This window comes from Pelodiscus sinensis, chromosome 1 (assembly GCF_052426305.1).
Source record: "Pelodiscus sinensis isolate ZL-2025 chromosome 1, ASM5242630v1, whole genome shotgun sequence".
Classification (NCBI taxonomy): Eukaryota; Metazoa; Chordata; order Testudines; family Trionychidae; genus Pelodiscus; species Pelodiscus sinensis.
Window position 1 is genome coordinate 253,136,333 of NC_143052.1, and position 27,243 is coordinate 253,163,575.

Here is a 27,243-nt window from a genome sequence, read left to right on the forward strand (position 1 = left end):
GGCCTTTGTATGGAAGAACCGTTTTTAAGACCACTTATGGAAAAGTTTTATATTATAAAATTTCATTCCCCCCCCGCAAGCTTTATTGAAAAATAAGTACAAATAACTCAGGCCCCTTTAAAAAGAGTGCATCAAGCTGTACATTCCAAAACGGAGGTCCAAGTGGCATCTTTTGCAGTTATTCACTTATTGTTTCGCTATGATCAAGTGATACAACCATGGTAGCTTATAGTTATCAGCATTCCCAATCCTACAAGCAATCCCTCCTGTTGCATTTTAAATTTAAAAGAGAGGTCTCAAACTCAATGCCCTAAGCAGTTCCACAATTCAGTCAGCCAAATACTTTTCAGAAGTTATTTAATCAGGTTAGCGCAGCTGCCTGCATAAGAGTCCCTGTGGCCTGGAGAAAGGAGCGTTTGTGCGCTACCCCAGCTGCAGGGAGCAGCACATGTAGACTTACACCTCCCCTGAGCCTCACAGGCATGCTAGCAGCCTGAAGCCACTCTAGCCTCACTGTGCAGCCAGTGATGGCAGTGGGAGCCCCAGAGCATTTTAAAATCACTGGGGGTGGCAGGCCCACAGTGGGGGAAAATGTGCCGAGACCCCCGCAACTCCAGAGCAACTGCCAGAAGGAGGTGCCCTAAGTGCAGCACCCCACATCTCCCCACTCCCTCCCAGAGGTGGATCTTCACCACTCCTGCACCCAAACTGCCTCCCAGAGCCTGCCCCTCCCTCATTGAAACTCCCTCCTAGAGCTTTAGGTGGGGAGAGTGTGTGAAGATTCTTCAGTGACATTCATTATTGGCCCGCTAGGAGAACTTGAGAAGTAAATTGAGTTTGAGAATTCTGTTTTGAAGACTCTCACATGGAGCCAGAAAAGTTAATTCAGTGCATAAAACCTATTTCAGTAACTACAGTGTTTCCATGTCAAATCCAGAATGGATACCAAGTTAAACTTGTCTAAACAAAATTTGACATGGGAAGGTTACTTACCTGGTGCAGTAACTCCAGTTACTTCAAGATGGTTGTCCCTCTGAGTGCTCCATCTTAGCTGTCTGTCTGAGCGCCCACTGCAAGCCTAGTTGGAGATTTTAGGTAGCAGTGCCCACAGTCAGCCATGCACATAGAGCTGCTGGTGCGCAACATTTGAAATGGTTACTCCGCATGCGTGGCCAACCGTCCCTTCAGTTCCTTATCTGTCTCAGACCTGGGAGATTCCAAAGCAGACGGGAGAAAGGGTGGGTGGTGGAGCACCCACAGGAATAACCATCTCAAAGAACTCCAGTTACTGCACCTGGTGAGTAACCTTCCCTTCTTCTTGGAGGACTGTCCTTGTGGGTGCTCCACCTTAGGTGATTACAAAGTGGTAGTCGTCCTTGGTGGTGGGAGCTTTGGGAGACCAGAACTGATAGAGTAATGTTCAGCCAAATTGAGCATCAAGAATGGAATAGGTCTGGATAGCATGGTGGTTGGTGAATGTATGTGCCGAAGCCCAGATGGCAGCTCTGCAGATTTCCTCAGTTGGTATGCCTTAGAGGAAGACCGCGGATGCCACCATTGCTCTTGTGGAGTGAGCTTGAATAGACGCTACGGGCTCTTGTTGGAATATGCTGTATGCCAGATGTATGCATCCTAAGATTCACCTGGATAGTCAGTTTTGAAACGGGTAAACCCTGAGATCTCTCTGCAGCTGTAACAAAGAGTTGTGGAGATCTGCAGAAGGGTTTTGTGCATTGTAAGTAAAATGGAATTGCCCTGCGGATGTCTAAGGTATGCAAGGCTGCCTCCCTGCTGTCCTTGTGGGGTTTAGGAAAGAAGACAGGTAAGTAAATCAGTTTGTTGCAGTGCAATGAGGTAAGTACTTTTGGGAGGAATTTCTTTATGGAAGAACGTATAGGGAGGATCCGTCACGATGGCCCCTAACTCACCCACCCTACATGCCAAGGTAACTGTGATGAAAAAGGAAACCCTCGAGAGATGAAGCAGCAAACAGGTGGCAAAGGGCTCAAAGGATTTGCCTGTTAAACTTACTGCTCTCAGCACTAAGTCCCATGCTGGAGTTGGGTCCCTCACTGGTGGAAACATGTAAGACCATGAGAAATCATTTGGTCGATGGACGAATAAAGATGCAATGGCCACCAATGGGGGTAAAGTAATGCTGCGATTGCAGCCATGTGCATCCTGATAGAGCTGAGGGATAGACTGGAATGCTGTAGACAGTAAGTACTGTATTGGAGAATCTGAGAGACATCTGTGGATGTGTGTGGGGTGCCACCAGTGCCAAAGAGCAGCATTCCCAGTACCAAGGAGACCATGAGCTCAGAACTTGTGGTGAACATCTGTGGTACCAATATGGAAGGTAACATAGCCGGTACCATTGTGACTTGAGGCAGTGCAGGTTGAATTGCCAGTGCCAGGTGCTTAGTATCGCTCATTGTTGTTTGTTTCATCTGCAATGCACGTGCTGGCTGTTTGGGTGGCGGCATGGTAGCGCTCAGTGATGCCGACGAATGTGGTCTAGTCACTGACTGTGGTGCCGACAACATGGAGGACTTCTATTTAGCCTCTGTTGGTGCCTTAGGAGGACTGAGCCATCTCCTTGGGGTCTTGGCCCTTGTCAATGCTGGACCCGGTAGCTGTTTGCTTTTCCAGCACCTTCAGTGAAGCTGATGCCAAGGCAACTCTCTCATGCAGAGTGTTTCCTTGAGGGGCAGTCAGCCCCTCAAGGGGAGTGGGATCTTTTCTTGGACGCCTGAGCCCTGTCAGAATCGTTGGGGCTCAACTTTGTGGGAGCCACTCTCTCAGAAGCAGCACCAAGAGATAGTTGCCTGGGCGGTAAGGTGTACTCCGGATCCAAAGCAGGTCAGACAGTTTTCTCAAGGAGCATCATGTTCAGTTGGAGCACCCTGGCTTTCTGGTCCTTGAGGTTAGAAATGGGGGTACTGGGCGGTACAGTGATCCTCACCCCAACAGTGGACACACTGGGAATGTCCATCTGAAATAGGAATGGACAGCCAGCAGGTTATACACCTTTTATAACCAGGTGAACCAGGCATGTCCCGGGGGTGGGAGAAGCAGGGGAAACAGTTGCTGAAAGAACCATAAAGCCTAGAACTAGCAGTAACTACTTTAGTTGCCCTAAGGGGAGGAGAAAAATTAAACTACAACTGTGAACTGTTAAAAATGAACAACAAAGATGAAAAACTGCTACTAACAACTATCTAACACTAATGCACGCTTGAGGACAACTGCTGGGTTCCGACTGAAGCCAATGGCGGGAGAGAAGGAATTGAAGGGATGGTTGGCTGTGAGAAGCTGTTTCAAACGTTGCATGCCAGCAGCTCCACGTGCGCAGCCAACTGGGGGCACTGCTACCTAAAATCTCCAATTAGAAGTGCAGTGATACTCTCACACTTGAGCGGAGCCACTCCTCAAAGAGGAAGCTATTAGTTATAGACAAGTCAGTCAGATTACAATAGTCAGTATGATGCATCATTTATTGTGTCCATTTGTTAAGAGGTTTTGCTTCAGCTTTAAAACCTGGCATTTCTGCTTTATAGCACTATAAGACGCAAATAAAACAGCTTCTTAAAAAATGCAGTAAAAATAAAGTTATTTTAGGAAAAAAGTAACAGAATTGTTGCAAAGTGTAAAAGCATTAGACTACTCATATAGGTAAACTTAAGTAGCAAATGGTCAGGGTCAGCTTCACCTAGTTTAGCTTAGGAATCTAACACAAACTTCTCCAATTCAGGGGATTCAAATGCTTACAGAATTTAATCTAAATATTCTAATCGTAAATACTGGGGATTACCCATGTCTCTTTACTCATCCATACCCCCATTAATTTTGGCAGGAGACTTGAAGTGTCTGGTGGCCTGAATCCTACTAGTCACCCTGATTTCACCTCATATTGGGCAGACACTCCGCTCTAATTCCTTGGTGTGCAAGGTGGGTGTTCCCTCCACCAAGTAGGTGTTTTGTTTCGGGAGAGCTGCCTAAAATGGTCACTGTCCCAATCCACGCAGTCTTGTGGTGGTAGTTGTGGGGGAGGGGGACAGGAAGTCTCATTCTCCCAATCCTCAAACATAGGAAACAGGGAACGCAGCTGATTCCTTTGTAGTGATCTATAGTCAGAGGAGTGAATGCCAGCAGACATTAAGAAGTTTAGACACTAACTGGGTTTTGGGGCTCAGAGTCAATTTCCAGCTCTCCAATAGTCTTTGTATGTGACCTTGGGTAAGTCATTAGGGGTTTGTCTGGACCACAGGGGTATAAACTGAAGCGTGTCCTGAAGGGTTGCACTCAAAATGTTCCACGCAGACGCAGCTGGCATGAACTCAAATGTACTTTGTTACACTAATGTCTCCATGTTCATGTCATCATGGTTCACATAGAAGCAGTCAGAAAGCTACACAATTCACACCTCTGTCTTCTATGTAGATAAGCCCTTAACTCTGGGCCTCCATTCTCCTATCCACAAAAATGGGGAGAAGTATACCCTACCTCACAATAATTTTGAGAGGATAACTACAATAGAGAGACTGGGAGGTGTTTTGATACAGTGGCAACGGGGCTATGAGTACCCAAGAGAGACTTTATGCCATTAGCGACCCTCAGACATTCAGTTTCCTAGGATGTTTTTTGACTGTCCTTGAGTATTGGGTTTGTTTGTTTTTTTAGGAACACCAACTTTTCCATTCCCCATAATTTCACCCCATAAAAGAAAGAGACTTTCCATACCTTCCTCCTTGAAGCCCAAATTTCACATTCATCATTTTTGTACTGCTTCTTTCTCCCTTCCCCACTTGGAGTAATATAAACTCATTTTTCCAGTTCAATTAAAAAAAAAAAAAAAGACTAACCATTAGTTTCCTCTTCTTCTGTAATAAAAAGATTATCTAAAATAGTGTAGGATATTTTACATTTGCTATATAAGGCCAGGTCTACACTATCTGCTCCCCAGACATTGTCTAGCGAGCCTGAACACCTTCTTCAGGCTTAGCAGAGTCCAGAGACTTTTCCCAGACACTTACAAATAGATGTCACATTGCTGAGTGGCACAACACTTAAGTACCTTTGCTGTTCAGTAAGCTTTAAAATAAAACAGGGTTTGGGACTAAACGAACAGACTATACTTACGGCACTGGAATCAACATCACTATGTACAGCAACAGTTTTAATGCCCATCTTCTTGCATGTTTTAATCACCTATTTATTTAAAAAGGGAGAGAGTTTTCAGTATTTAAGTAATCTTATAGCAAAAAAGTTCATGATAAAATGGAAGGAGGAAATACGCTTTATAGTTGTAACTTACCCTGCATGCAATCTCTCCTCTGTTGGCAATAAGAAGCTTCTCAAACGTCTGAATGGGGAAGAAAAATGACAAGTCAACATTTTTCTTTTTAGAGACAAATATAAAAAAAAAAAAAAACCAAATGCTCCCATAAAAGTTCTACAAGATGGGTCTTCTGTAAATAAAAAGAAAAAACCTTTCATTAATGATTGTCTTCCTTTCAAGTTTAGACTATTAATCCAGATCAGTAATGATTAAGGTGATAGGTTACAGCCAGAATGGATTTATGAAGGAAAAATAAAATCATGTCAAACCAAACTGACAGCTTTCTTTGACAGCAATACAAGTTTTGTGGATAAGGGCAAAGTGGTGGACATGGTATACCTAGATTTTAGTAAGGCATTTGATATGCTCTCGCATGACCTTCTTATCAATAGACTAGGCAAATACAACTTAGATGGGGCTACTATAAGGTGGTGCATAACTGGCTGGAAAACTGTTGCTGGAATAGCATAACAAGTGGGGTTCAGCAGGGGTCCGTTTTGGGACCAGTTCTGTTCAATATCTTCATCAACAATTTAAATATTGGTACAGAGAGTACGCTTATTAAGTTTCCAGAAGATACCAAGCTGGGGGTGGTTGCAACTGCTTTGGAGGATAGGATCCTAATTCAAAATTATCTGGACAAACTGGAGATTGTCTGAGGTAAATAGGATGAAATTGAATAAGGACAAATGCAAAGTACTCCACTTAGGAAGGAACAATCTATTTCACACAAATAGAATGGGAAGAGACGATCTAGGATGGAGTACTGCAGAAAGAGATCTAGGGGTCATAGCAGAGAACAAGCTAAATGAGTTAATAGTGTGACGCTGTTGCAAAAAAAGCAAACATGATTCTGGAATGCATTTACAGGAATACCGTCAGCATGAAATGAGAAATTATTCTTCCTCTCTACTCTGCGCTGATTAGGCCTCAGTTGGAGTACTGTGTCCAGTTCTGGGCACCACATTTCAAGAAAGATGTGGAGAAATTGGAGAAGGTCAAGAGAAGAGCAACATAAATGATTAAAGGTCTAAAAAACATCAGCTATAGGGAAGGCTAAAGGAATTGGACTGGTTTGGTTTGGAAAGAGAGAAGACAGAGGGGATACGATTGTGATTTTCAGGTACCTAAAAGGGTATCACAGGGAGGAGGGGGGGAAATTATTCTCGTTGGCCTCTGATGATAGGACAAGAAGCAATGGGCTTAAACAGCAGCAAGGGAGGTTTAGGTTGGACATTAGGAAAAACTTGCTAACTATCAGGGTAGTTAAACACTGAAATAAATTGCCTAGAGAGGCTGTGGAATCTCCATTACTGGAGATATTTAAGAGCAGGTTAGACAAACACCTCTCGGAGATTAACTAGATTGCAGATAGTGCTTGGTCCTGCCATGAGGGCGGGGACCAAACCTGATGATCTCTTGAGGTCCCTTCCAGCACTAGTATCCTATGATTCTATGATTAAATTGGTCTCCTTACATGTAATTTTGCCAACTCTGAACTGTAGTTTGCTGCTCCATCAGGCTTACACTCTGACTTTGTCCACATTTAGGAGTTGTAACTCCATTCATCTGAAGTAGTGAGTTGTGCCCACGAAAGCTCATGATAACATCTACATTTTTGTTAGTCTCTAAGGTGCTGCAAGATTATTTGTTGTTTAAATTTGATTTAGGAGTTGTGTCTAACTACACTGGCATGATTAAGAGACAGTCCCTTCTCAGTGCAAAGACAATTACACTAATTATACTTATTGATACAATAAAGTTGAAGCCAGTATGTACGAAGGTACACATTTAAGCCACCTTAAATCTCCTTGTGCAGAAACACTTGTTTCAATATAGAAGTGCCTTTCCCAACCCCCTCAGTTTCTTGCTTTGGAAGGTGTTTAGGTCAATTTTTTTTTAAAGCCAGTTATTCCAGAAGAAGAGTGGCCACTGAGAAATAAACCAGTACAATTATGTAAAATAAAATAAGTCAATTTTGTAACAGACACACTAAACAGGAGGAGACAATGAACTCTTGTGCCTGCTGTTAAAGAGGACAAGTTTTGCATGTGGCAATAAACATCACATACTGCTTTTTGAGCAACACGCTCTGTCTTTCCAGAGTATGTCATTTCCACTAATTAGTGGAAATCTTTAAATTCAGCCCATTTCACTTTCTTTAAATGATGTTCAGATAACTGTGTTTGAACTCCATTGACACCCATTACCCCCCTGCATGTGTTCACAGGACTACAAATTAACAGTTTGAGGAAAGCCAAGCACCCTGTTTCACTATCAATGCAGAGCTATGCTTGAGAGACAGAGAGGAAATTAACCATAGCAGGAGAGAGAGAGAGATAGGGAGCAGTCTCAAATAAGTGATAGTCAAAACCTGGAGAAAATGTCTCACATGCAAATTTATGGCTAAATTCACCAAGAATGAATTTCAATGAAATTCAATGAAAAGAAGGTGTTCAAAAGCTCCTATGCTTTCCCTCCCACCTTCATTTTCTAATATAGGGGACCTCCCTTGCCATAAATGTAAGTGTCACTATAGAAGCAACTGACTTACATGCCCCACAGTGAAACACAACTGCCATATTTATCCCTTGATACAAGAGCACATCCAGTCACAGTATTTGAAATCATTCAAGCATATTTACTTTAGGAGGGAAGCCAAGTGAACAAACCTCCCACTAGAAAGAGCTTTGCTTGGCTAGTAGCTGCAAAGCTAAATTGTTATTTCCTGAATTAATTAATGGGCCAGACACACACTAAAATCTGGAAACCTCCTCAAATTTGAGGAGGTACTCTTTTCTGCTATCCTTATAAAGTCGTGTCTTTATCCCCCCCCACAGAGCATGCCAATGGTTCGTAAACATTAGATTTACAAGAGGCGTATTAGGTCATTTTATAAATGTCCAATCCAACTTCAGAGATTCTCAAGAAATGGGGACTCCACCTCTTCAAAAATAATGACTAAGTGCAGCAGGGCTGACAACCACCCCCAGCCCCTAGGCAAGGTGCGGGGGATGGCTCTGCACCCCCAGAAGGGACTTAAGCCTTCAGTCTAGACATAGCCTCTTTCGGAAGGAGCTTTTCCAGAAGAGATCTTCTGAAAAAACTTCTTCTGAAAGAGAGCGCCCACACTGCCAAAGCGCATCAAAAAAGTGATCTGCTTTTTCGAAAGATAGCATCCCCACTGAATGGACGCTATCTCGCATTTAAGCTGTGATTACTATGGATGGAGTGGCCACCAGGGCACCCGTGCATTTTCCTCTTTCCTCTTCTTTTGAAAGAACTCCCTCTTCCCCATCCACACATGCCTTTTTCAAAAAGAGTCCTTTTGGAAAAAGGCTTCTTCCTCACAGAAAAGGGATTACCAATGTCGGAAGAACCTCTCTGTTCTTTCGATTTTTTTTTTTTTTGAAAGAATGCGATTGCAGTGTGGAGGTAAGTGAAGTTTTTTCGGAAAAACTCTATAGTATAGACGTAGCTTTAGTGACACCCAGACGACAGTGCAGCCCTTTCCCCAGTGCTCAGATCTGCATGGAGCAGAGCTCTAGTGCTCCTATTGCAATTCATAGGTGCCTGAGGCTCAGCTGCCGCATTGGCAGTGCTGGCCAGGAGTTCCAGGCCCCTTTGAATAACTCATTTGTCATCTCTTCCCCCTCCCGGAGGCAGGCATGACTAAGTGTAATGTAATGAATAATTTTAAACAGGTTTTAAAACGTAAAAGAAATAACGTACATTATATTCAGGGCATGTGCAAATACACTCACAAGAATAGGGATAATTGTCCAAAGTATAAGATTTTTTTTTAAATCCAACTTTAGGAGTACCCAAAGTGATTCAGTTTAAAACAAAACACAAATTAAAAACCAGGAATATCAAAGTAACATACACTAGTTGGTCATACTGTGATTTTGCCAGTGACCATGCAGTCTCACTAAAACTACTAGTATTCACATAAATACTGGAGAAAATATTAACTTTTGGCTTTCAAACATACATTTACCATACAGGATAGTCAAGAGATTTATAACTTACCTTTTCATTGGGATCATATTCAGCTGTGTAAAAAGTACGGGAAGATATAAGGTAACATCTTGAATGAGGTGCTGCACACTGCAAAAAACATGAAGAGGATAAAGATTCAAATGACAAATGTCTGATTAAATAAAATGAATTTATAACACAGCATTTCTTCAACACATTTATCTAATATTTTAAGCTACAAAGAAGACAAAGGACTTCAAAATTCCTAAAATTAAAATTAAAAAATTCAAGAAGTTTCAAGAAAAAAAAGTAATTCATTAAATACTGGACATGAAAAATATCTCCCCATGTATTGTATTTGATCTAAAACTTATTCCATTTTCAAACAATGGCAATTTACATTTTCATTGCATGCGATTAAAGTTAACAAGTTTAAGAAGAATTAAGTACCATAATTTATAAGCCTGGAATATTTTTACTGCCTTTAAAAAGGATAGCTTTTCTCCCTATGGTTTTACATGGGCCGGGGGGGGAGAAGGGGAGTTTCTTTCTAAAATTAAAACAAAGGGGGAGAAGTGGAATTAAGTGCATCTTAGGAGAGACTGCCAGAACTAGAGAGAGCTTAGTTCAGACAGAAAAGCTTGACCACACTGGTCTACCAGTACATCTCAAACTTAGGAGCAAGTGCTTCTGAAGCAGAAACTATTAAGTAAGCAAAAGTGATTTTATGTGGCTAAGAAAGTACTAAAGGACCAGGTTCAGACCAAGTTTACTTCAAGCTAAAATGCTAATTTGAATTTACGCGCCCAGAACTAAAAGAACAGTACATTTTCATCTACTGTCTTGTATATCCACCAACACATCTGGTTTTGGAATTTATTTACAAAAGTGTTATTAGCAGTTCACACCTCAATATCCAACTTTTTCCATTTCATGTAGTTTAAAAACAAGAGCCAAGTAATTAGTTTCCCTCATCAAACAACTCTTTATAAGCACTAAGTGTATTCTTTAAAACTAGTGAAGTGGAAAGGTTTATAAATGATCTGGAGAAAGGGGTAAACAGTGAGGTGGAAAAATTTTCAGATGATACTCAACTGCTCAAGATCATTAAGACCAAAGTAGACTGTGAAGAGCTTCCAAAAAAAAAAAAAAAAAAAAAAAAAAAATCTCACAAAACTAAATGACTGGGCAACAAAATGGTACATTTAATGTTGATAAATGTCAAGTAATGCACATTTGAAAAAAATAATCCCAACTAGACATACAATATGCTGTGGAATAATTTAGCTACAACTACTCAAGAGAGGATAGCTCTCTGAAAACAACCACTCAGTGTGCTGCTTTTTTGACTTCCGCAAACAGAATGTCAGGAATCATTACAAAAAGAGAGACAGCGAGTAAGAGAGAGAATATCTTATTTCCACTATATAAAACTGCAGAACGCCCACATACTTAATACTGCATACAGATGTGGTTGCCTCGTCTCCGAAGAGATATATTGGCATTGGAAAGAGTTCAGAAAAGGGAAAAAAAAAAGTGATTAGCAGTTTTGGAATGGGTACCATAAAGAGATAGTAAAAAGACTAGGACTCTCCATCTTAGAAAAAAGAAGACTAAGGGAGGATATGATAGAGGTCTATAAAATCATGACTGGTGTGGAAAAAGTGAATAAGGAAGTTATTTACTTGTTCCCATAATACAAAAATTAGGGGTCACCAAATAACATTAATAGGTAACAAAATGCAGGACTATGTAGCACTTTAAAGACTAACAAGATGGTTTATTAGATGATGAGCTTTCGTGGGCCAGACCCACTTCCTCAGATCAAATAGTGGAAGAAAACAGTCACAACCATATATACCAAAGGATACAATTAAAAAAAAGTGAACACATATGAAAAGGACAAATCACATTTCAGAACAGAAGGGGGTTGCGGGGGGGGGGGGAAGGAAGGTAAGTGTCTGTGAGTTAATGATATTAGAGGTGGGGAAAGTTAGATGTCTGTGAGCTAATGGTATTAGAGGTGATAATTGGGGAAGCTATCTTGGTAATGGGTAAGGTAGTTGGGGTCTTTGTTCAATCCCGCCCAGAGAGTGTCGAATTTTAACATGAATGACAGTTCAAAGGATTCCCTTTCAAGTGCAGATGTAAAAGGTCTTTGTAGCAGAATGCAGGTGGTTAAGTCGTTGAGACAGTGTCCTTTCTGGTTGAAATGGCAAGGAATAGTTTTTTCTTGATACCATTATTGGACCTAACCAAGTGAGTTATAAGATCAAGAACACATATTCCTTCGCATCCAGAAATATATCAAGATATCATTATGATACCATGGACCTATGTAGTGGGACAGTATGGCCTCCTGCTGACCCGGAAGGGGAAGCCCTCCATGAGGCCCTGTGGTGGGCAGGGCTAGATCTACCCTGCCCCACTCCCAGGAAGTAGAAGGGCAAAGCTGGGACTATAAGAGCAGGGGTAGAGAGCTCAGAGACCAACAGGCCAGATGCTCTCCCTAGCCTCCCCAAGAGAGAGGCCTGGCAGCCCCACCATTAGAGGGAGACTGGATTCGGTCCCCAGGACCGCTACCCAACTCCGGGGATGCACCCTGGCTACCCCAACCACTTCCAGGCTGTGAGAATGGGCAGATGACCAGAGGCCATGCCAGGCCCTGGAGACTGGGCTGTGCTGCTGGGGCCTGAGAGTGACTCAGCTCCTGAGCCTATGGACACCCTGCCAGTGCCGTAGTCAGCAGAGGACTCAGAGAACCAGCAGGCACACCAGGCAGGCTCCAGGGGGAAGTAGGAAACAGCCAAGGATAACGGACCCAGTGCCGGCTGATGAAATGGAGGTCAGGTGGGGCAGCATGTTGCGGCCTGGACCCCGCTGACTCACCCGACCTGGTCAGCGTGTCACGGGCAAGATCCCCACTGACCCAGCGGCAGCCAATGCTGACACTGTTAGGGTCCTGGGCTGGGATGCAGTGGAGCAGGTGGGCCTGCCTCCCCACCACCCAGGGTGACAGGTTCTCCTGTATGGAGAAAAACCCCTGTGCTTGTCGGCTCTCCGCCAGAACAAGGAGGCCAGACTCCTGCTCAGCCTGCAGACAGGACCAAGCACTAACCTGCTTGAACAGCATCACAGACTACAGCCAAGCCTGAGCCTCTGTCTGTTTTGCTTACCTGCCGCCCCACCCTGAACCAGGGCTTGGGCCTTGAACTGTTGATTTGCTTGCTGTCCCTCCCTGTGTAAGGGCCTGGGCTCAGAACTGCTGACTGGCTTGTGGCCCCGCCCTGAACCAGGGTCATGGCTACTGAACTTTAACTGCTGGCCTCTTTTGTTGCCCATCCTGAACTAGGAACCGGAATTCCTGTGTCACCTCGTCACTATAGGAGGTCAGAGGCTGGAAATGGATAACAGGAGAGGGAATTATGCAATGATTATTCTGTTCACTCCCCCTTTGGGGCATCGGCCACTGTTGGAAGACAGGATACTGGGACAAATGAACCTTTGGTCTGACCTAGTATGGCTGTTCTTAAAGATTCAAGTGTGCAAAAGCTAGAACATGCAATCTCACAACATGACTACCATGAATGAAGGTTTCTGCCAAGTGATGAGATTTCAAGTTTAACTACTACTAATTCTGCTAAAAGCAGAGCTCCCATAGTGACAAAAAACATGTCACAAGGTTCTATACTAGAAGCAGTATTTGATACGTTTAAATGATTAGGTGGACAAAATGATAAACAATTAGGTGGCAAAGTCTTCCAGTAAGAAAGTTTAGACTATCCAAAAGTGGAGGAAACAATGGGCAATGTCAAAAAGACATGTTCAAGTTAGATCACTTGCCAACAAACGGCATAGAAACCCACTGTTGATAAAGAAATTCATGCTGGACAAAGTAATTTCAACTACTTCTACATAAGGATGTTAGCAAGTAGTCGACTACTAGCTTTATTCCCCACCCCACCCCGCCCCCTTGGATGGGAAAAAAGTCAGTTCTCTCTCTCCCCCCCCCCCCCCAGTTCTCTTCCCCCCCCCCCCCCCTCCCTCCCCCTCCCCCCCCCCCCCCCCATCATCTCCACAGTGCTGCCTTCCCTCTTCCTTTATCAGAGGCAGCAGGAGAAGGAGAAGCTGCTCTGGCACCAGCCCCTGTCCATGGGGGTCCCAGTGGGGAACTCAGCCCAAGTGGACAACTCAGCCCAAGTGGACAGGGGCTGCTACCACCAAGCAGCCCCTGTTCATGGTAGCCAAGGCTGGCTGTACGCAGGTGCTGTTCTGGCAGCACTCCCTGGCCGCTGTGAACAAAACCTGCTGGGCTCCGCCCAAGCCAGGACTACATTTAAAATGCAGAGCCACAGCAAGTGGCTCCCGGAGCTAGAACTGCTCAGTCCTGGTTCCAGCCAGTTCCGGGACCACCCCACTGCAGCTCCACAGAGCAGCCCTTAGACTAATCATCCAGTCGATACAAATTATATCACCTACATGATTAGCCAGCAAACCATAGTGAGGCTGATGTGTGTCTTGGTGCACCTAATGGCACAGTACTTTAAGAGTGTATACATGTTGCTCCACAAGGAAGAGGAGGAGGACAATGAATCTCAGCTTGGCATGGTCTGGCATTGATGCTACTGCAGCCTAGGGATATAAGCGACTAGTCGATTACCCAATAAGTATAAGCTTATCGGACAGTCAAACAGTCATTCAACCAGTCGCTTCCCCACCCCTTGCTGCCTCTATCCAGGGGTTGGGGGGAACAAGAGGGGGAAGGGGAGATAGGAGTTGGTGCTGGGGGAAGCCGACTTAAAAACTGGTGTCCCCCAGTATTGTCTTTGCTTGGGGGGGAGCAGAGGCATCCCTAATACTGCACGGCTACGTCTACACTGGCCCCTCTTCCGGAAGGGGCATGTAAATTTCACTAGTCGTCGTAGGGAAATCCGCGGGGGATTTAAATATCCCCCGCGGCATTTAAATAAAAATGTCCGCCGCTTTTTTCCGGCTTTTAAAAAAGCCGGAAAAGAGCATCTAGACTGGCCCCGATCCTCCGGAAAAAGTGCCCTTTTCCGGAGGCTCTTATTCTTACTTTGAGCAGGGTTCCACTCTTATACATTTTAAAGGGAGACAGGCAGAAGCGGGGACCTAGGAAGGGAGAGGCTCAATGGAATGTGAGCACCTCCCCTTATCAACTAATCCAGTAGTCGATGAAAATTCCATTGACTACTCAATTAGTTGATTAATCAAATGTAGCATCACTGGTGCAGCCACCAGTCAATCCTGTGGACACAGTGCAACCCAGTTCTGTCACTGAGAGACAAGCTCAGACTGGTGGGACCACATTGTAATACGATCAGCAGTGGCTGCAAAACCTCTGAATGTGCAAGGCCACTTTCTTGAAACTCAGCAAATGGCTTTCCCCTGCACTGAGGTACCAGAATACTAGAATGAGACCCACTCTGCCTTTTCTGAAAGATGCGGAATAATCAGAATCGGAGGTGGAGCCTATTGTGATTCATTTTACCCCTTGCTCTAGTAGCGAACGAAGCCATTTACGGGTTGCCTAGACCACCTCAAGGAGGAGTTCAACAACAGTCTGAACAAGGGCATAATGGTGGCTAAATGTGATTTTTGGACATCTAAAGGATTGGTCCTACTCAGTTGTACCTCAGTGAATGCAACATTCCCTTTGTGGTGGCATCCTGTTGTGTGCTCCATAATATTTGCCAGACCAAAAGGGAAAGTTATCTGGCAGATGAGGAGCTGAGGCAGAGTGCCTGGCTGTGCAACCCCTCTGGATAGACACCAGTGCAATAAGGAGAGCCTCAAGAGTCAGAGATACCTTGAAGGACAGGTTTATGAACGGCCAGGTTCCACGTTGCTCTCTACAGGTTGCCCCTGCAGTCCCTGTGTTTGCATCTAATCCCTCATCCCACCCCTGCAGTTCAAGCAATAAAGAGAACAAGAGTTTTTATTTGGAGAAAAGAACTGGGAAATTAAAGAAATGAGATGCTGAAGTAGGGCACAGAGCTCAAATGTGTGTGGGATAGCCTTTTGCCTCCCAAGGTCTGCCCCGTGTCTTGGGCTCCAGCAGACCCTGGGAGTGGAAGCAACAGAGATGGGGAGGAAGGACTGTTGTAATTGGGAAGGCTGAGGTTCTGGGAGGAGGCCTTTCCAGACATGCAGCCAAGCGCCCCATCACAGTCGTCTGAGAGGCAAAGATGGTTTCTTGCTGTCTCGCCTGCTGCTTCCTGGTGGTTCTCCTCTCCTGGCATACCGCAATCCAGTCCTGGCATTCTGCCCACATCTCCCCCACAAGAGAGTTCATGCAGTCCATCTGTTCCCTGAACATATTCTCCATTGTGCGTTTTCGCCTGCGGATCTGAGCCAGCCAGGCAGATGCTGAAAGAAGGGGAGTATGCAGTGAGCTGGCTGCTGTCCCAGCAGCAATGAAAAGTTACAAGGGTACACATTACAGCAGAAACACTGTTAAGCTGAACACTACCACCATCTTAGCCTACACTGAAGGTCTCTGTAAAGACAATGGAGATGTGTTCTGTGCAAGGCCAAATGTTTGCTTTAAAGCAGACACTTAAAACAGGTACGCAGAGTTCTCAGGGGGGCATCTGGACTCACTCAATTCAGAGGCAGACAAGCACAGGAAGGAGCCAGCCAGGGTAGGATCTTGCTGGTGGGAAAAGAGGTCTGGCATGCACAGCTTCCCCCAACAGTGCTACTTTCCCAGTGCAAAGGGGGCAGAGGATGTGTGTGTCTGGCACATGCGGTTCTCCTGGGGAAAGTGCTTCTTTCCCAGCCAGGGCAGGAACCTGCAGGTGAGAGGGCAGGCAGGGCAACTTCCTGCTGAGTCCAGCATACACAGCCTCCCGGGGACACAGCTTCTTCCCTTTAACTACCCAAAAGCACATTCCACCACCATTTGGCATTTGTTCAGCCTGTAGATGAACTGCTCCTTATTGCTATCCAGACTGCCCATATGCGGCTTCATGAGCCAGTGGAGCAAGGATCACAGTAGGCATTTCCACCTCAGATTCTAATTTTCTGGTCTGGGAAAAGTTCCAGCGTGCATTTTTCTAAAGAGGCAGGAGTTCCTAAAGATGTGCATGTTATGCACCTTTCCCTACCATCCCATGTTGATGTCCGTGAAACGGCCCTTTGTGATCATTCAGTGCCTGCAGCACCACCAAGAAATATTCCTTGCATTATGTACGCCTTGGCACAATGGTCAGGACCAAGGTGGGGGATGTGCATTCTGTCTCTTGCCCCACTGCAGTTAGAGAACCCTATCATGTCAAAGCCCTCCACTGTGGCATCCACATTTCCCAAAGTCACTATCTTCTGTAGCAGAATCATATTGATTGCTTCGGCTACTTGTATAACAGCAGCCCGCACCGTAGATTTCCCCACGCCTAATCAATTCTCAACAAACAGGTAGCTGTCTGGCATTACAAGATTCCACAGGGCAATAGCAACATGCTTCTCCACATCAAACTGGGTTTCAATTGACTGTTCCTGCACTTCAGGGTGTGGAAAAGCCATTTGCAAAGTTCCATGGAAGTGACCTTCCACATTGCAAAGTTTTGCAACCACTGCCAATCATATCATACCTGCAGGACTACACAGTCCCACAAGTCTGTGCTTGCCTGATGGCACTGGAAAAAGTCTAACACCATTTCTGGAGGATCAATTGTTGGCTGCATTTCTAATTCACTCAATTCAAGGGCTTACCTGAATAGCATGCCCATGGACCCATGAAATTCCTCCTCATTTTCATCCTGGAGTGACGTGTATACGCTCTCGACATACTCCGCCATTAGGCACACCAAAGTAGACATCAACATCACTATGCTTTGATGCACAATGGACTTCATGAGGGGGGGGGATGCTTGCACTGCTATGGCATCTGCGTGGGTAACCAGGGTAAAAAAAAAAAAGGTGCAAAAAGACTGTTTCCCACTGATCTCAAGCAAGGCGGGAGGGAGTAGATGAGCACATTATTGGACGCTGACAACATGAACCCAGAACCTCACCCACTGCACAGTTTTGGTCCCAGTGTGCACTGAGAGTATAACCCAGAATGCAAAGCAGCACAGGCACTGTAGGATAGCTAATCCCAGTGCATCGCTCTCAAGCTCAATAGCAGTCTTCCTATTGAGGATGCACTACTTCAAAAAACGTGGAATTCTTGCACATAGTGGGGACATGGATCTTGGACTTTGCAAAAATCAGGTGGTAAGAAATCAACTCTGATAAATTTGATTTTATCTCACTGTATAGATATGGCCTAAATAGGAGAAAGATGATATAGGAGGATATGTCCACGTAGCACCTGCAAGTCAGTGCTGCAATGAACTGCAAACAGATGGCATGGAGAACAAAAGAGCAGACAGGAGAAAGGGCCAGGGGTCCCAGCAGGAAAAGGAGAGAGAGAGATGCACCAAGATATAATGGGGCTTCTCTGGTAGCACACACAGACTTATTGACAGATGTGCCCATGATCATTGAATCTGCCTCCTTTTGTGATCAATGGACTCCCTATACCCTCCAATATTCCACCTGGCAACAAGACTCATCCCTACTCATATCTCTCCATGGTAGAGGAGAGTAAAGGGAACACCACACACTGACCTGTAAGTGCCATGATTGCTGTACTTGTATCCAAAATGAACCATAATGGATACAAATGTTTTCTCCTTGTTAACTTAGTTCAGAAGTTAATGGAATGGAAGTTGTACAGTCAAAACAAATACAACAACATTAGGTCTTGTTTACACTTACCAGGGGTCTAGTAATGATGCACTAATAGATCGCAGATTGCATTCCTGTTGACTCTGGTACTCCACCAGGTCGCATGGAGTAAGGGAAGTCAACAGAAGTGTTTCTCCTGTTGACCCTCCCACCACAGTGGGGACACCATGGTGAGTCAAACTAAGGTACATCAACTCCAGCTAAGCTATTCATGTAGCTGGAGCGGCACACCTTAATTCAACTTTGCCTCTAGTGTAGACCTGACCTTATTTCGCACTACTTTTAGTACATAAAACTTACTTTTGGTATACAGATCATCTTTAACTTCACAGCAATGATACAGAGTGTGCACCGCCCATTACTTGTTATTGTACAGAGCACATTCAATTTACCAAAAGCACATTCAGTTTTTATTCTGCACCTTCCAATCAGCAGTTAAATCTTTTCTGGATACTACTGAAGTGGCTAATGTACAGCATCATGAGCCAGGAAAGCAAGGAGTTAGGTCCTACGTGATCACAACAGCACTGACAATAATTAAATGCCAGATCCACTGGTCAGGAAAAAACATCCCCATTTGCCACTTTCTGAACATTCCTGCATTCTTAAAGATGTGAGTTTCATGCACATTCCCTGAGCAGCCAACATAGATGCTGGTGAAGCAACCCCATTGATCCATCAGCACTTGGATGAGCATAAAAGAGTAGCCATTTCTATTGATGCACTCTGTGGCAAGGCTAGTGCTAGAGACACGCACATCCCCATCTCAATTCAGAAACCTCTGCCACAAAACCATCCACCATCCCTTGAATATTACTAAGAAAATCTAGTATCAGAGGGGTAGCCGTGTTAGTCTGAATCTGCAAAAGCGACGAAGAGTCCTGTGGCACCTTATAGACTAACTGAGCATAAGCTTTCGTGGGCAAAGACCCACTTCGTCAGATGCATGTAGATGATGATTTTTAAGAAAATCTAGTATAGCAGGAAACAATTAATGGCTTTTCTAGGGATGTTACATCGCGATTAATCAGCTAATAGATTAGTCGATGGAATTTCCATCGACTAGTTGATAAGGGGGCACTTGTTATCTCACTGCGCCTCTCCCTTTGAAATGTACAAGAGCCATGGCAGCTCCTATACAATTCAAAGGGAGGGGGGGAAGAGGGCAGCGGGAATCAGTGCCAGAAGGGAGCAAAGAAGTCCACGCTGGCACGGGTTCCCCTCTGTGCCTCTTTCTTTGAAATGTACAAGAGCCACAGGCAGTTCTTGTACATTCCAGAGGGAGAGGAGCAGCAATGGGACCAGCGCAAGCTGCACTGTTTCAATCCCCACTCGTGCTGTTTCCCTGCTGCCCTCTGCACCCCCGCAGAGATGGTGCTAGGAAGGGGAAACTGGCTTTAAGTCAGCTCCCCCCAGCACAGGCTCGTGCTCCCCCCTTTGCTGCCTCTCTGATAGAGGCAGTAAGGAGTAGGGGGCAGGGGAGCAACTAGTCAAGTTCCTACTCAACTATCCAATAAGCATTTGCTTATTGAGTAGTCAACTAGTTGCTTACATCTCTGGGTGCTACACACTTGCATGACAAGGGTCCCCACTGTGGATGTTCCAAATTCACAAAGATTTCCCACTGATGGGTAGAAATCCAGGATTGCAAGCTTCCAGACTGATCACCACTCACTTCTCAATGAAAACTGCACTGACAAATCCCATGTCCCTGGGCTGGAGGGCAACCATAAGCTGGGCGTAGTCCCAGGAACATGATATTTTGCACCTCAAAGTTCTGCAGACAATGCTCATCATCCCAACCCTACATTACAATGCAATCCCACCAGTTAATGCTTGTTTGTCAGGCTCAGAAGCAGCACCTCTCTCCCAGCAGCTGATCTACAATGCAATCAATCTTGAATTAGTTTTCACCATGTCCCTCGGCCATCTGTCCTCTATGAAATAGAACCTTAGCAGCAAAGGAAATGACTTTCTAGGTCTCTGCAAATACTGGACGATTATCTGTCTTGTGTATATGAAGCTCATGAGAGCACAGACCTGTGCTGGCTCCATGGTTTTTAAGAGAACTGAAAAGACATGCTACACAGTTTTTTTTTTTTAAAAGAGGCATTCAAATTATGAAAGAAAGGAAGTTGCATGGTAGGAACTTGATCCCTTTCTCCCAATCATCCCTGCACCACTTGCTTCTATCCCACCATGCATTGCCAAAATTTCTCAGAGGCCTGTGACAAGTTGCACACTGGAATATCTACCCCTGGTGCATCAATACAGAATTACAACTGGGGAGTACACACAGTAGGAATTCAAAGGAACCAAGAATGTATAAGCAATATATTAACAGCAGCAGCTGTACACCAACATAATTTGCATCAACCAAAGTTTTAGTATAGACATGGCACTAGGCATCACAATAATCCACAAAACTCTTGCTTGGCCATTGGTATCTAAACTCACTGGCGCCTCATCTTCTGCTTCAAAAGTTCTCTTGGGCACTTAAATTTAGGTGCCCAGGCACCTAAATCCTAGAGCAATCCACAACTGGGAAAAGAAAGATTTAGAGTATTCTCACATATGGGGCCCAATCTAGTAAGCATGCTCAGAGATTACCTACCAGATAAGGTCCTATTCAAAAATCTGGGTGGAGAAAGAGGCAACACCCATGTTATAACCAAACTGAATGTTTAGAGCACTCATCTGTGATGTGGAAGATCCAAAGTAAATTCCACTCTCTGCCAAGAGAGATGGAAGAAGAGGAGCTGAGCAGATGTCTCCCACCTGTCAGAATGCTCTTACAGCAGTGGTCCCCAACACGGTGAACGCGGGTGCCATGGCACCCACTGGGGCATTTATGTGTGCCCGCCAAACGATCTGGGCCGGCCCTGCCCTGGTCACACAGCACATGAGCGGCCCCGTGCCCGACAGCCCCAAAAGGTTGGGGACCACTGTCTTACACTATCAACCTATGGCAAATTCTGATGTGAAGCTTCCTCAAACTTTCCTTTTAAAGCTGTTCAACTGAGAATTTTTTTAAGAGAGGCCACTAATCCATGGTCTCTCCTCCCAGGTGGACTTCTTAACCACCAGGTTAGAGAGTCACATTCTCTCTTGATCAATGACTTAAGTATTTATCCCAAGTACAACATTTCATTTTAGACGAACTCACCTTCCCACAAAACAAGCAGACAATTAAGTCCAAAGATGAAGCCAGAGAATTCTAGCAAAAACTTTAATATTTCCCTATGTAATATAGGGATGCAAGAGTGTAAGGGTGCATCTACACAGCACAGTTATTTTGAAATAATTACTATTATTTCAAAATAACGTGAGCGTCTACACAGCAATTCCATTATTTCAAAATCTGTAAACCTCATTCAATAAAGAATAATGCTTATTCCAAAACAGCTATTTAGGAATAGCAGTAGTGTGGATGCTCCACTGCTGCTATTTCAAAATAGCTCCTCCCCATGGCCATTTGAAGTAATTACTCCCCAGTGCCTCCTGGGGCTCTAATTCAAGGTAGCATGCCCACATTAGGGAAACCTGCCTTGGACTCATTTTAAGGCTTCCCTGTAGGGTACACATGCTATTTCGAAATAAGCCATTTTGAAATTAGTGCGCTGTATAGATGTACCCTAACTGATTAAATGGTCAACCGATAAGCATCAGCATACCAGTTTCCATTACATGCCAGTTTCTGGTCCTGGCCCTGCAGAGTCAGCTGCCATCCCTGACTGTAGGCTCGACAGCATAAAGATTATACTGCACAGCTTGCAGCACAGCCGGCTCCCTGGGAAAGGGGCTGAAAACTGGTGCATGCTGGGAGCGCACACCACATCCAGCTGCTCAAAACATTATACAAACTACAGGCAGTCCCCAGGTTACGTACAAGATAAGAACAAACCTACAGTCCCTAAGTTGAATCTGTATGTAAGTCAGAACTGGCATCCAGATTCAGCCGCTGCTGAAACTGACCGCCAGTTCTGACTTACATACAGATTCAACTTAAGAACCCCAAGTCAGCTGCTGCTGAAACTGATCAGCAGCCGATTCCAGGAAGCCCGGGGCAGAGCAACTGTGCCTCGGGCTTCCTGTAGTCAGCGCTGGTCAGTTTCAGCAACGGCTGACTTGGGGACGTCAGGGGCAGAGCAGCTGGGGTGCTGCTGGGTTGCTCCAGTAGCACCGCTCCTCGGCGCTACTGGACCAACCCAGCAGCACCCCAGCTGCTCTGCCCCAGGAGTCCTGATTCAGCCGCTGCTGAAACTGACCAGCAGCGGCTGAATCAGGACACCTGGGGCAGAGCAGCTGGGGTGCTGCCGGGTTGGTCCAGTAGTGCCCAGAGCGGCGCTGCGGGACCAACCGGCAGCACCCCAGCTGCTCTGCCCCAGGGTCCACAACAAAATCCTGGTCTGCTGGGGGGGGGGGCACACTAGCTACGCCCCCCCCCCCAGCAGGCCAGGGACATAGGGAGCAAAGCGGCAGCGGGGGGTGCCTCGCCTCTGAGGCTTTGCTCTGGCATGGGACCGCTTTGCTGGAGACGGTCCCCAGCAGACCAGGGACACCGCGAGCAAACCCGCAGCAGCGGCGGGGTCCCCCACTTCTGAGGCTTTGCTCCGGCAAAGCCTCAGAAGCGCGGGAACCCGCCGCTGCTGCGGATTTGCTCGCGATGCCCCTGGTCTGCTGGAGACGGTCCCCAGCAGACCAAGGGCACGGGAGCAGCTTTTCTCGCCCCGGAGGTCGAGGTGGCTGACCGCTGCCTGTGAGCTCCGGGGCGAGAAAGCCCCGTTCGTAAGTCGGGGACTGCCTGTAACGTCTTTGCAGTACCCTAGTTCAATAAGTGGCACACAGCTTGCTGACCAACTTTTAAAGAAGTATAACTTTCTTCCCTCTTACATTAGTGGGTTTTTTTAATTTAAAAAAAAGGTTAAAAAGGTAATTGGGTAGCCATTAAAAATCCTAGTAACTACATAGTTGTATGCACTTTGGGCTCTGCAGTATAAAGCTTATATTGCAGCCGGTTCCCCAGGAGCCAGCTTATAATATATTTTAAAATATAATATAAGCCAGCTCCTGGTACACACCAGCTCCTCTTCCAGGGAGCTGGCTATTTCCTTGTGCTGTGGGCCTTGTAATATAAAGTTTATACTGCAGAGCTCACAGTACAGTCGGCTCCTGGCCCCAACCATGGGGAAGACAGCTGCCAGCCTGCGCTACTGTCACTGCATCAGAGCCTGCAGCACAGGGAAAGAGCCAGCTCCCTGGAAGAGGAGCCGGTGTGTGCCAGGAGCTGGCTTATATTATATTTTAAAATATATTATAAGCTGGCTCCTGGGGAACCGGCTGCAATATAGGCTTTATACTGCAGAGCCCAAAGTGCATACAACTATGTAGCTACTAGGATTTTTAAATGGCTACCCAATTACCTTTAACCTTTTTTAAAAAAAATTAAAAACCACTAATGTAAGAGGGAAGAAAGTTATACTTCTTTAAAAGTTGGTCAGCAAGCTGTGTGCCACTTATTGAACTAGAGTACTGCAAAGACGTTAGTTTGTATAATGTTTTGAGCAAAGAGTCTTGTTCCAAGTATTAACTGAGTAGCATCTAGATATAAAAATCGTGTAATAGAAAATGTGTAATCACTGAAAATCTCAGCAGTTACACATACGGTGGGCTTTACACTGCCGAGCCCACAGTGAAGCCTCTTCACCGGAAGCAGAGCCGGCAGCTCATGTGCCCAGCTCCCAGGGAGGAGGCTTTGCCCTGCCCTGCCACAATGAAGCCACCTCCCTGGGAGGCTGAGTGTAACCGACCCCATTAACCAATAGGCATCTGCTTATCAGTTAGTCATTTACACTGTACAATCTCTAATAGCATCTAAAGTTTTATGTAGCTAAGCCAATTTACTATGACCCTAAACCAGGGGTTCTCAAACTTCATTGCCTCATGCTTCTGTTTTGACAAAAAAAAAAAAAATTGCTACATGATCCCATGAGGAACCAAAGCCTTACCCTGTGCAAACTCTGCTGCTCTGTGTCAGAGTGGGAGCAATGGAAGAGGGAAGCCGCTCAAGGGCTCCTGTTCAGAGCAGGGGGGAGCATGTAACCTTAGGCCTGCTGCCCAGGCTGAATCTCTTGGGCTTCAGCTTTGGCCCTTGACGAACTGGCTTGGGTTCTGGCCCTGAGCCCCAGCAAGTCTAACACCAGCCTTGGTGACCCCATTAAAATAGGGTTGACACCCAATATCAGAACCCTTGCTGTAAGTTATCAAGAAAGAAATAGCTATACTACAAACTGCAAAATAATGTCTAAAATGGGGCACTGGAGAATCACTGTGGTGGAGTTATACAATGAAAATTTACAATCTCTCAAATTTGGATTCTCTAAGTTCAAGCCAATTTGGAAAATACAAATCGGGAGCAAACTTCAAGAAAAAAATTTGCTTACTAATTGTTATTAAACTTCCTAAAAAGGCCCACTGTGAAATGAAATAAGCAAGATGCACGGAAGGGAAAAATAAGATTTTTTTGAAGAGGTGTTTAGAAATTGGATTTGTAATAGGCTTCTTAGTTTAAAACTTTCAAGCTACGGCCAATTCATATCGCATTTTGCCTCCACTTATGGTTTCCTTTCATTATCCTAGTACAGTAAACTTCTGATAATCCGGCACCTTTAGGACCCAGGGGGTGTCGGATTATCAGATATGCCGGACTATTGGAGGGGGGGCTATGAGAGGTCTGGGGGCCTCATAGCCCCCCTCTTCCGATAGTCCGACTCTGCCCCAGGCATCACCGATTCAGCCTCTGCTGGTCAGTTTCAGCAGTGGCTGAATCGGGGACGCCTGGGGCAGAGCAGCTGGGGTGTTGCCGGGTTGGTCCCGCAGCACCGAGGAACAGCACTACGGGACCAACCCAGCAGCACACCAGCTGCTCTGCCCCAGGCATCCCCAAGTCAGCCGCTGCTGAAACTGACCAGCAGCTGAATCGAGGAAGCCAGGGGCAGAGCAGCTGGGGTGCTGCCGGGTTGGTCCTGTAGTGCAGCCCCAGGCTTCTTGGAGTCAGCTGCTGCTCAGTTTCAGCAGCGGCTGACTTGGGGATGCCTGGGGCAGAGCTGCTGAAACTGATCAGCAGCTGACTCCAAGAAGCCTGGAGTGGTGCTACAGAACCAACCCGGCAGCACCCCAGCTGCTCTGCCCCCAGCTTCCCTGATTCAGCTGCTGGTCAGTTTCAGCAGCTCTGCCCCAGGCATCCCCAAGTCAGCCGCTGCTGAAACTGAGCAGCGGCTGACTCCAAAAAGCCTGGGGCTGCACTACAGGACCAACGTCCAGCTGCCTGGAGCACTTCCAGGTTCCCAATGGTGCCAGACCATCAGGAGTGCCGGAGCATTGGATGCCGGACCAATGGAGTTTTACTGTATAATTTTGTAATTAACTAACACATCAACGTCTAGAGCAAGAAGCTAAGCTTGACTACTTTAGATATCCACTCCTAGGCAACTAACATTCAAGCATCACAGGCAGCCACACTGCATGCCTTCTGTAGTATTCTTAGGGTAAACAGGAAGAAAGCCCCACTGGCCCTGCACTTAGGGGTGCACTATTCTGCTCATAAGATGTAGGGGAGCTATACAAGACACATGCTTTGTTCTACAAGTTTCTCTCCAAGATCTGTCCTTCACTGCTCTCCTCTCTAAAGGAGGGTCAAGGCCTGCACATGAATACCTCTGTCTAGAAACAGGTGATGCATGAAATATCTTACAACAGAATTTTAATATTTTTGACAGCATTTCCAAGTATCTGCCCTTACATCCTTCCTGAGAGCTACCTTTAGGCAGTAACAGTTTATCACCTGATAGACTGCAAAACATGTCAGAAAAGAGATCTTGCCTGTGTGTGTGTCTGGCTGGACAACACTTTGCAATGATTCCCCCTCCCCCTCATCGTGGCTGGAAAGTCCAAAAGCCTGAAGACGGTAACTCGTGCAATACATACACCAACTAGTGCCCACTGCAATTTGCAAGGAGAGGTGCCGTGGCCGCCAGAGCTGAGCGGGAGAAAGCGAGCCCACTCCAGGGGGCAGCGAGCCTGTCACAGCCCAGGAAAAAGCCCTTAGCGCCCCCAGGGCCAGGGCACAAACCCCAGGGCGCACCTGGAGCAGAGCCCAGGGACTAACCCTGGGGAAGGCGCCGCTGGCCTCCCGCCGGCACCAGACAAGCTCTGGGGACCCGGCAGCCGCCCGTTGGGCGCGCGGGGCTCGACTCGGCTCCGCGCCCACGCGCCCGCGCATCCCCCGCCCTAGGTGCACGCGGCGCCCCGAGAGCGCGGGGGAGGGGGGCGCTCACCTGTAGCGCGAGCAGGTACCGTTCCAGCTGCCACCAGGTGCTCGCGGCCACTCGGCGCAAGGACGCCGCCATCGCTGCTGCCAGCCGGAGCCTCGGCTTGCTCTTTCACCTCGGCGAGGGGGCGGGGTCAGAGCTCCGCGCTCAGCCAATCCGAGCTCGCCTTCCGCCTCCTCGCCCCCTCCCGGCTGCGGGAGAGCGTCAGAGAGCGCGTAGGCCGTCCAGCGCCCAGCCTCGAGCCGCCTTGTAGCCGCACAGGAGCCTGGCGCGCGGGGATTCCCCGGATCAGCCACGGGAGAGAGGCCCCGCCCCCCTCCAAGTCGTTGCCAACCCGGACCCGGAGCTCCAGCCCCAGGCGCCGCGAGCGGGACTGTCCGCGCGCTAGCGGGAGGGGCGCTTGCAAACAGGCAGCTCCTGGAGGGCAGCTCCAAGGCAGAGAGTAGGAGCCGCATGGCAGTGGAAGGGTCATCTAGTCCAGGGGTTCCCACCCTTTATCGTCCCGTACCCGCTTGGCTTTTAGTAACCCTTCCCGTACCCCTATTCAATAGGAAACGAAATCAATTCTAGACTCTAGAAGCCACAACTTTTTTCACTAACACTGCTACTTTTGGAATATTTCAATTAGGATAATCTAGTTATTTACCAAATCTTCCCCGTACCCCCTTGACAAGCTTCCGTACCCATTGGGGGTATGCGTAACCCAGGTTGGGAGCCCCTGATCTAGTCTAACCCCTCCTACCAAGATGCAAGATGTGCAGCTGCTGTACCCACGTCCCCACCGCGGGGAGCCTCAAGTCTGCCCCCTCCGGAGACAGCAGCCTCCTAGCAGGCTTG

The 27,243-nt window shown here is 46.4% G+C and overlaps 1 protein-coding gene across 2 annotated transcripts in view; it reads right to left on the reverse strand.

The window, feature by feature from the left end:
- Nucleotides 1-26,561, reverse strand: part of PCCA (propionyl-CoA carboxylase subunit alpha) — a 475,238-nt gene extending 448,677 nt beyond the window's left edge. For both annotated transcript variants that reach the window (XM_075918750.2, XM_075918751.2), the window contains exons 1-4: nucleotides 26,413-26,561; nucleotides 9,374-9,451; nucleotides 5,318-5,365; nucleotides 5,143-5,211 (exon numbers count right to left, since the gene is read on the reverse strand). In XM_075918750.2, the coding sequence (XP_075774865.2) occupies nucleotides 5,143-5,211; nucleotides 5,318-5,365; nucleotides 9,374-9,451; nucleotides 26,413-26,484 (267 nt within the window). In that variant the 5' untranslated portion in view covers nucleotides 26,485-26,561. The remainder of the gene's footprint in view (nucleotides 1-5,142; nucleotides 5,212-5,317; nucleotides 5,366-9,373; nucleotides 9,452-26,412) is intronic.
- Nucleotides 26,562-27,243: the final 682 nt, after the last annotated feature.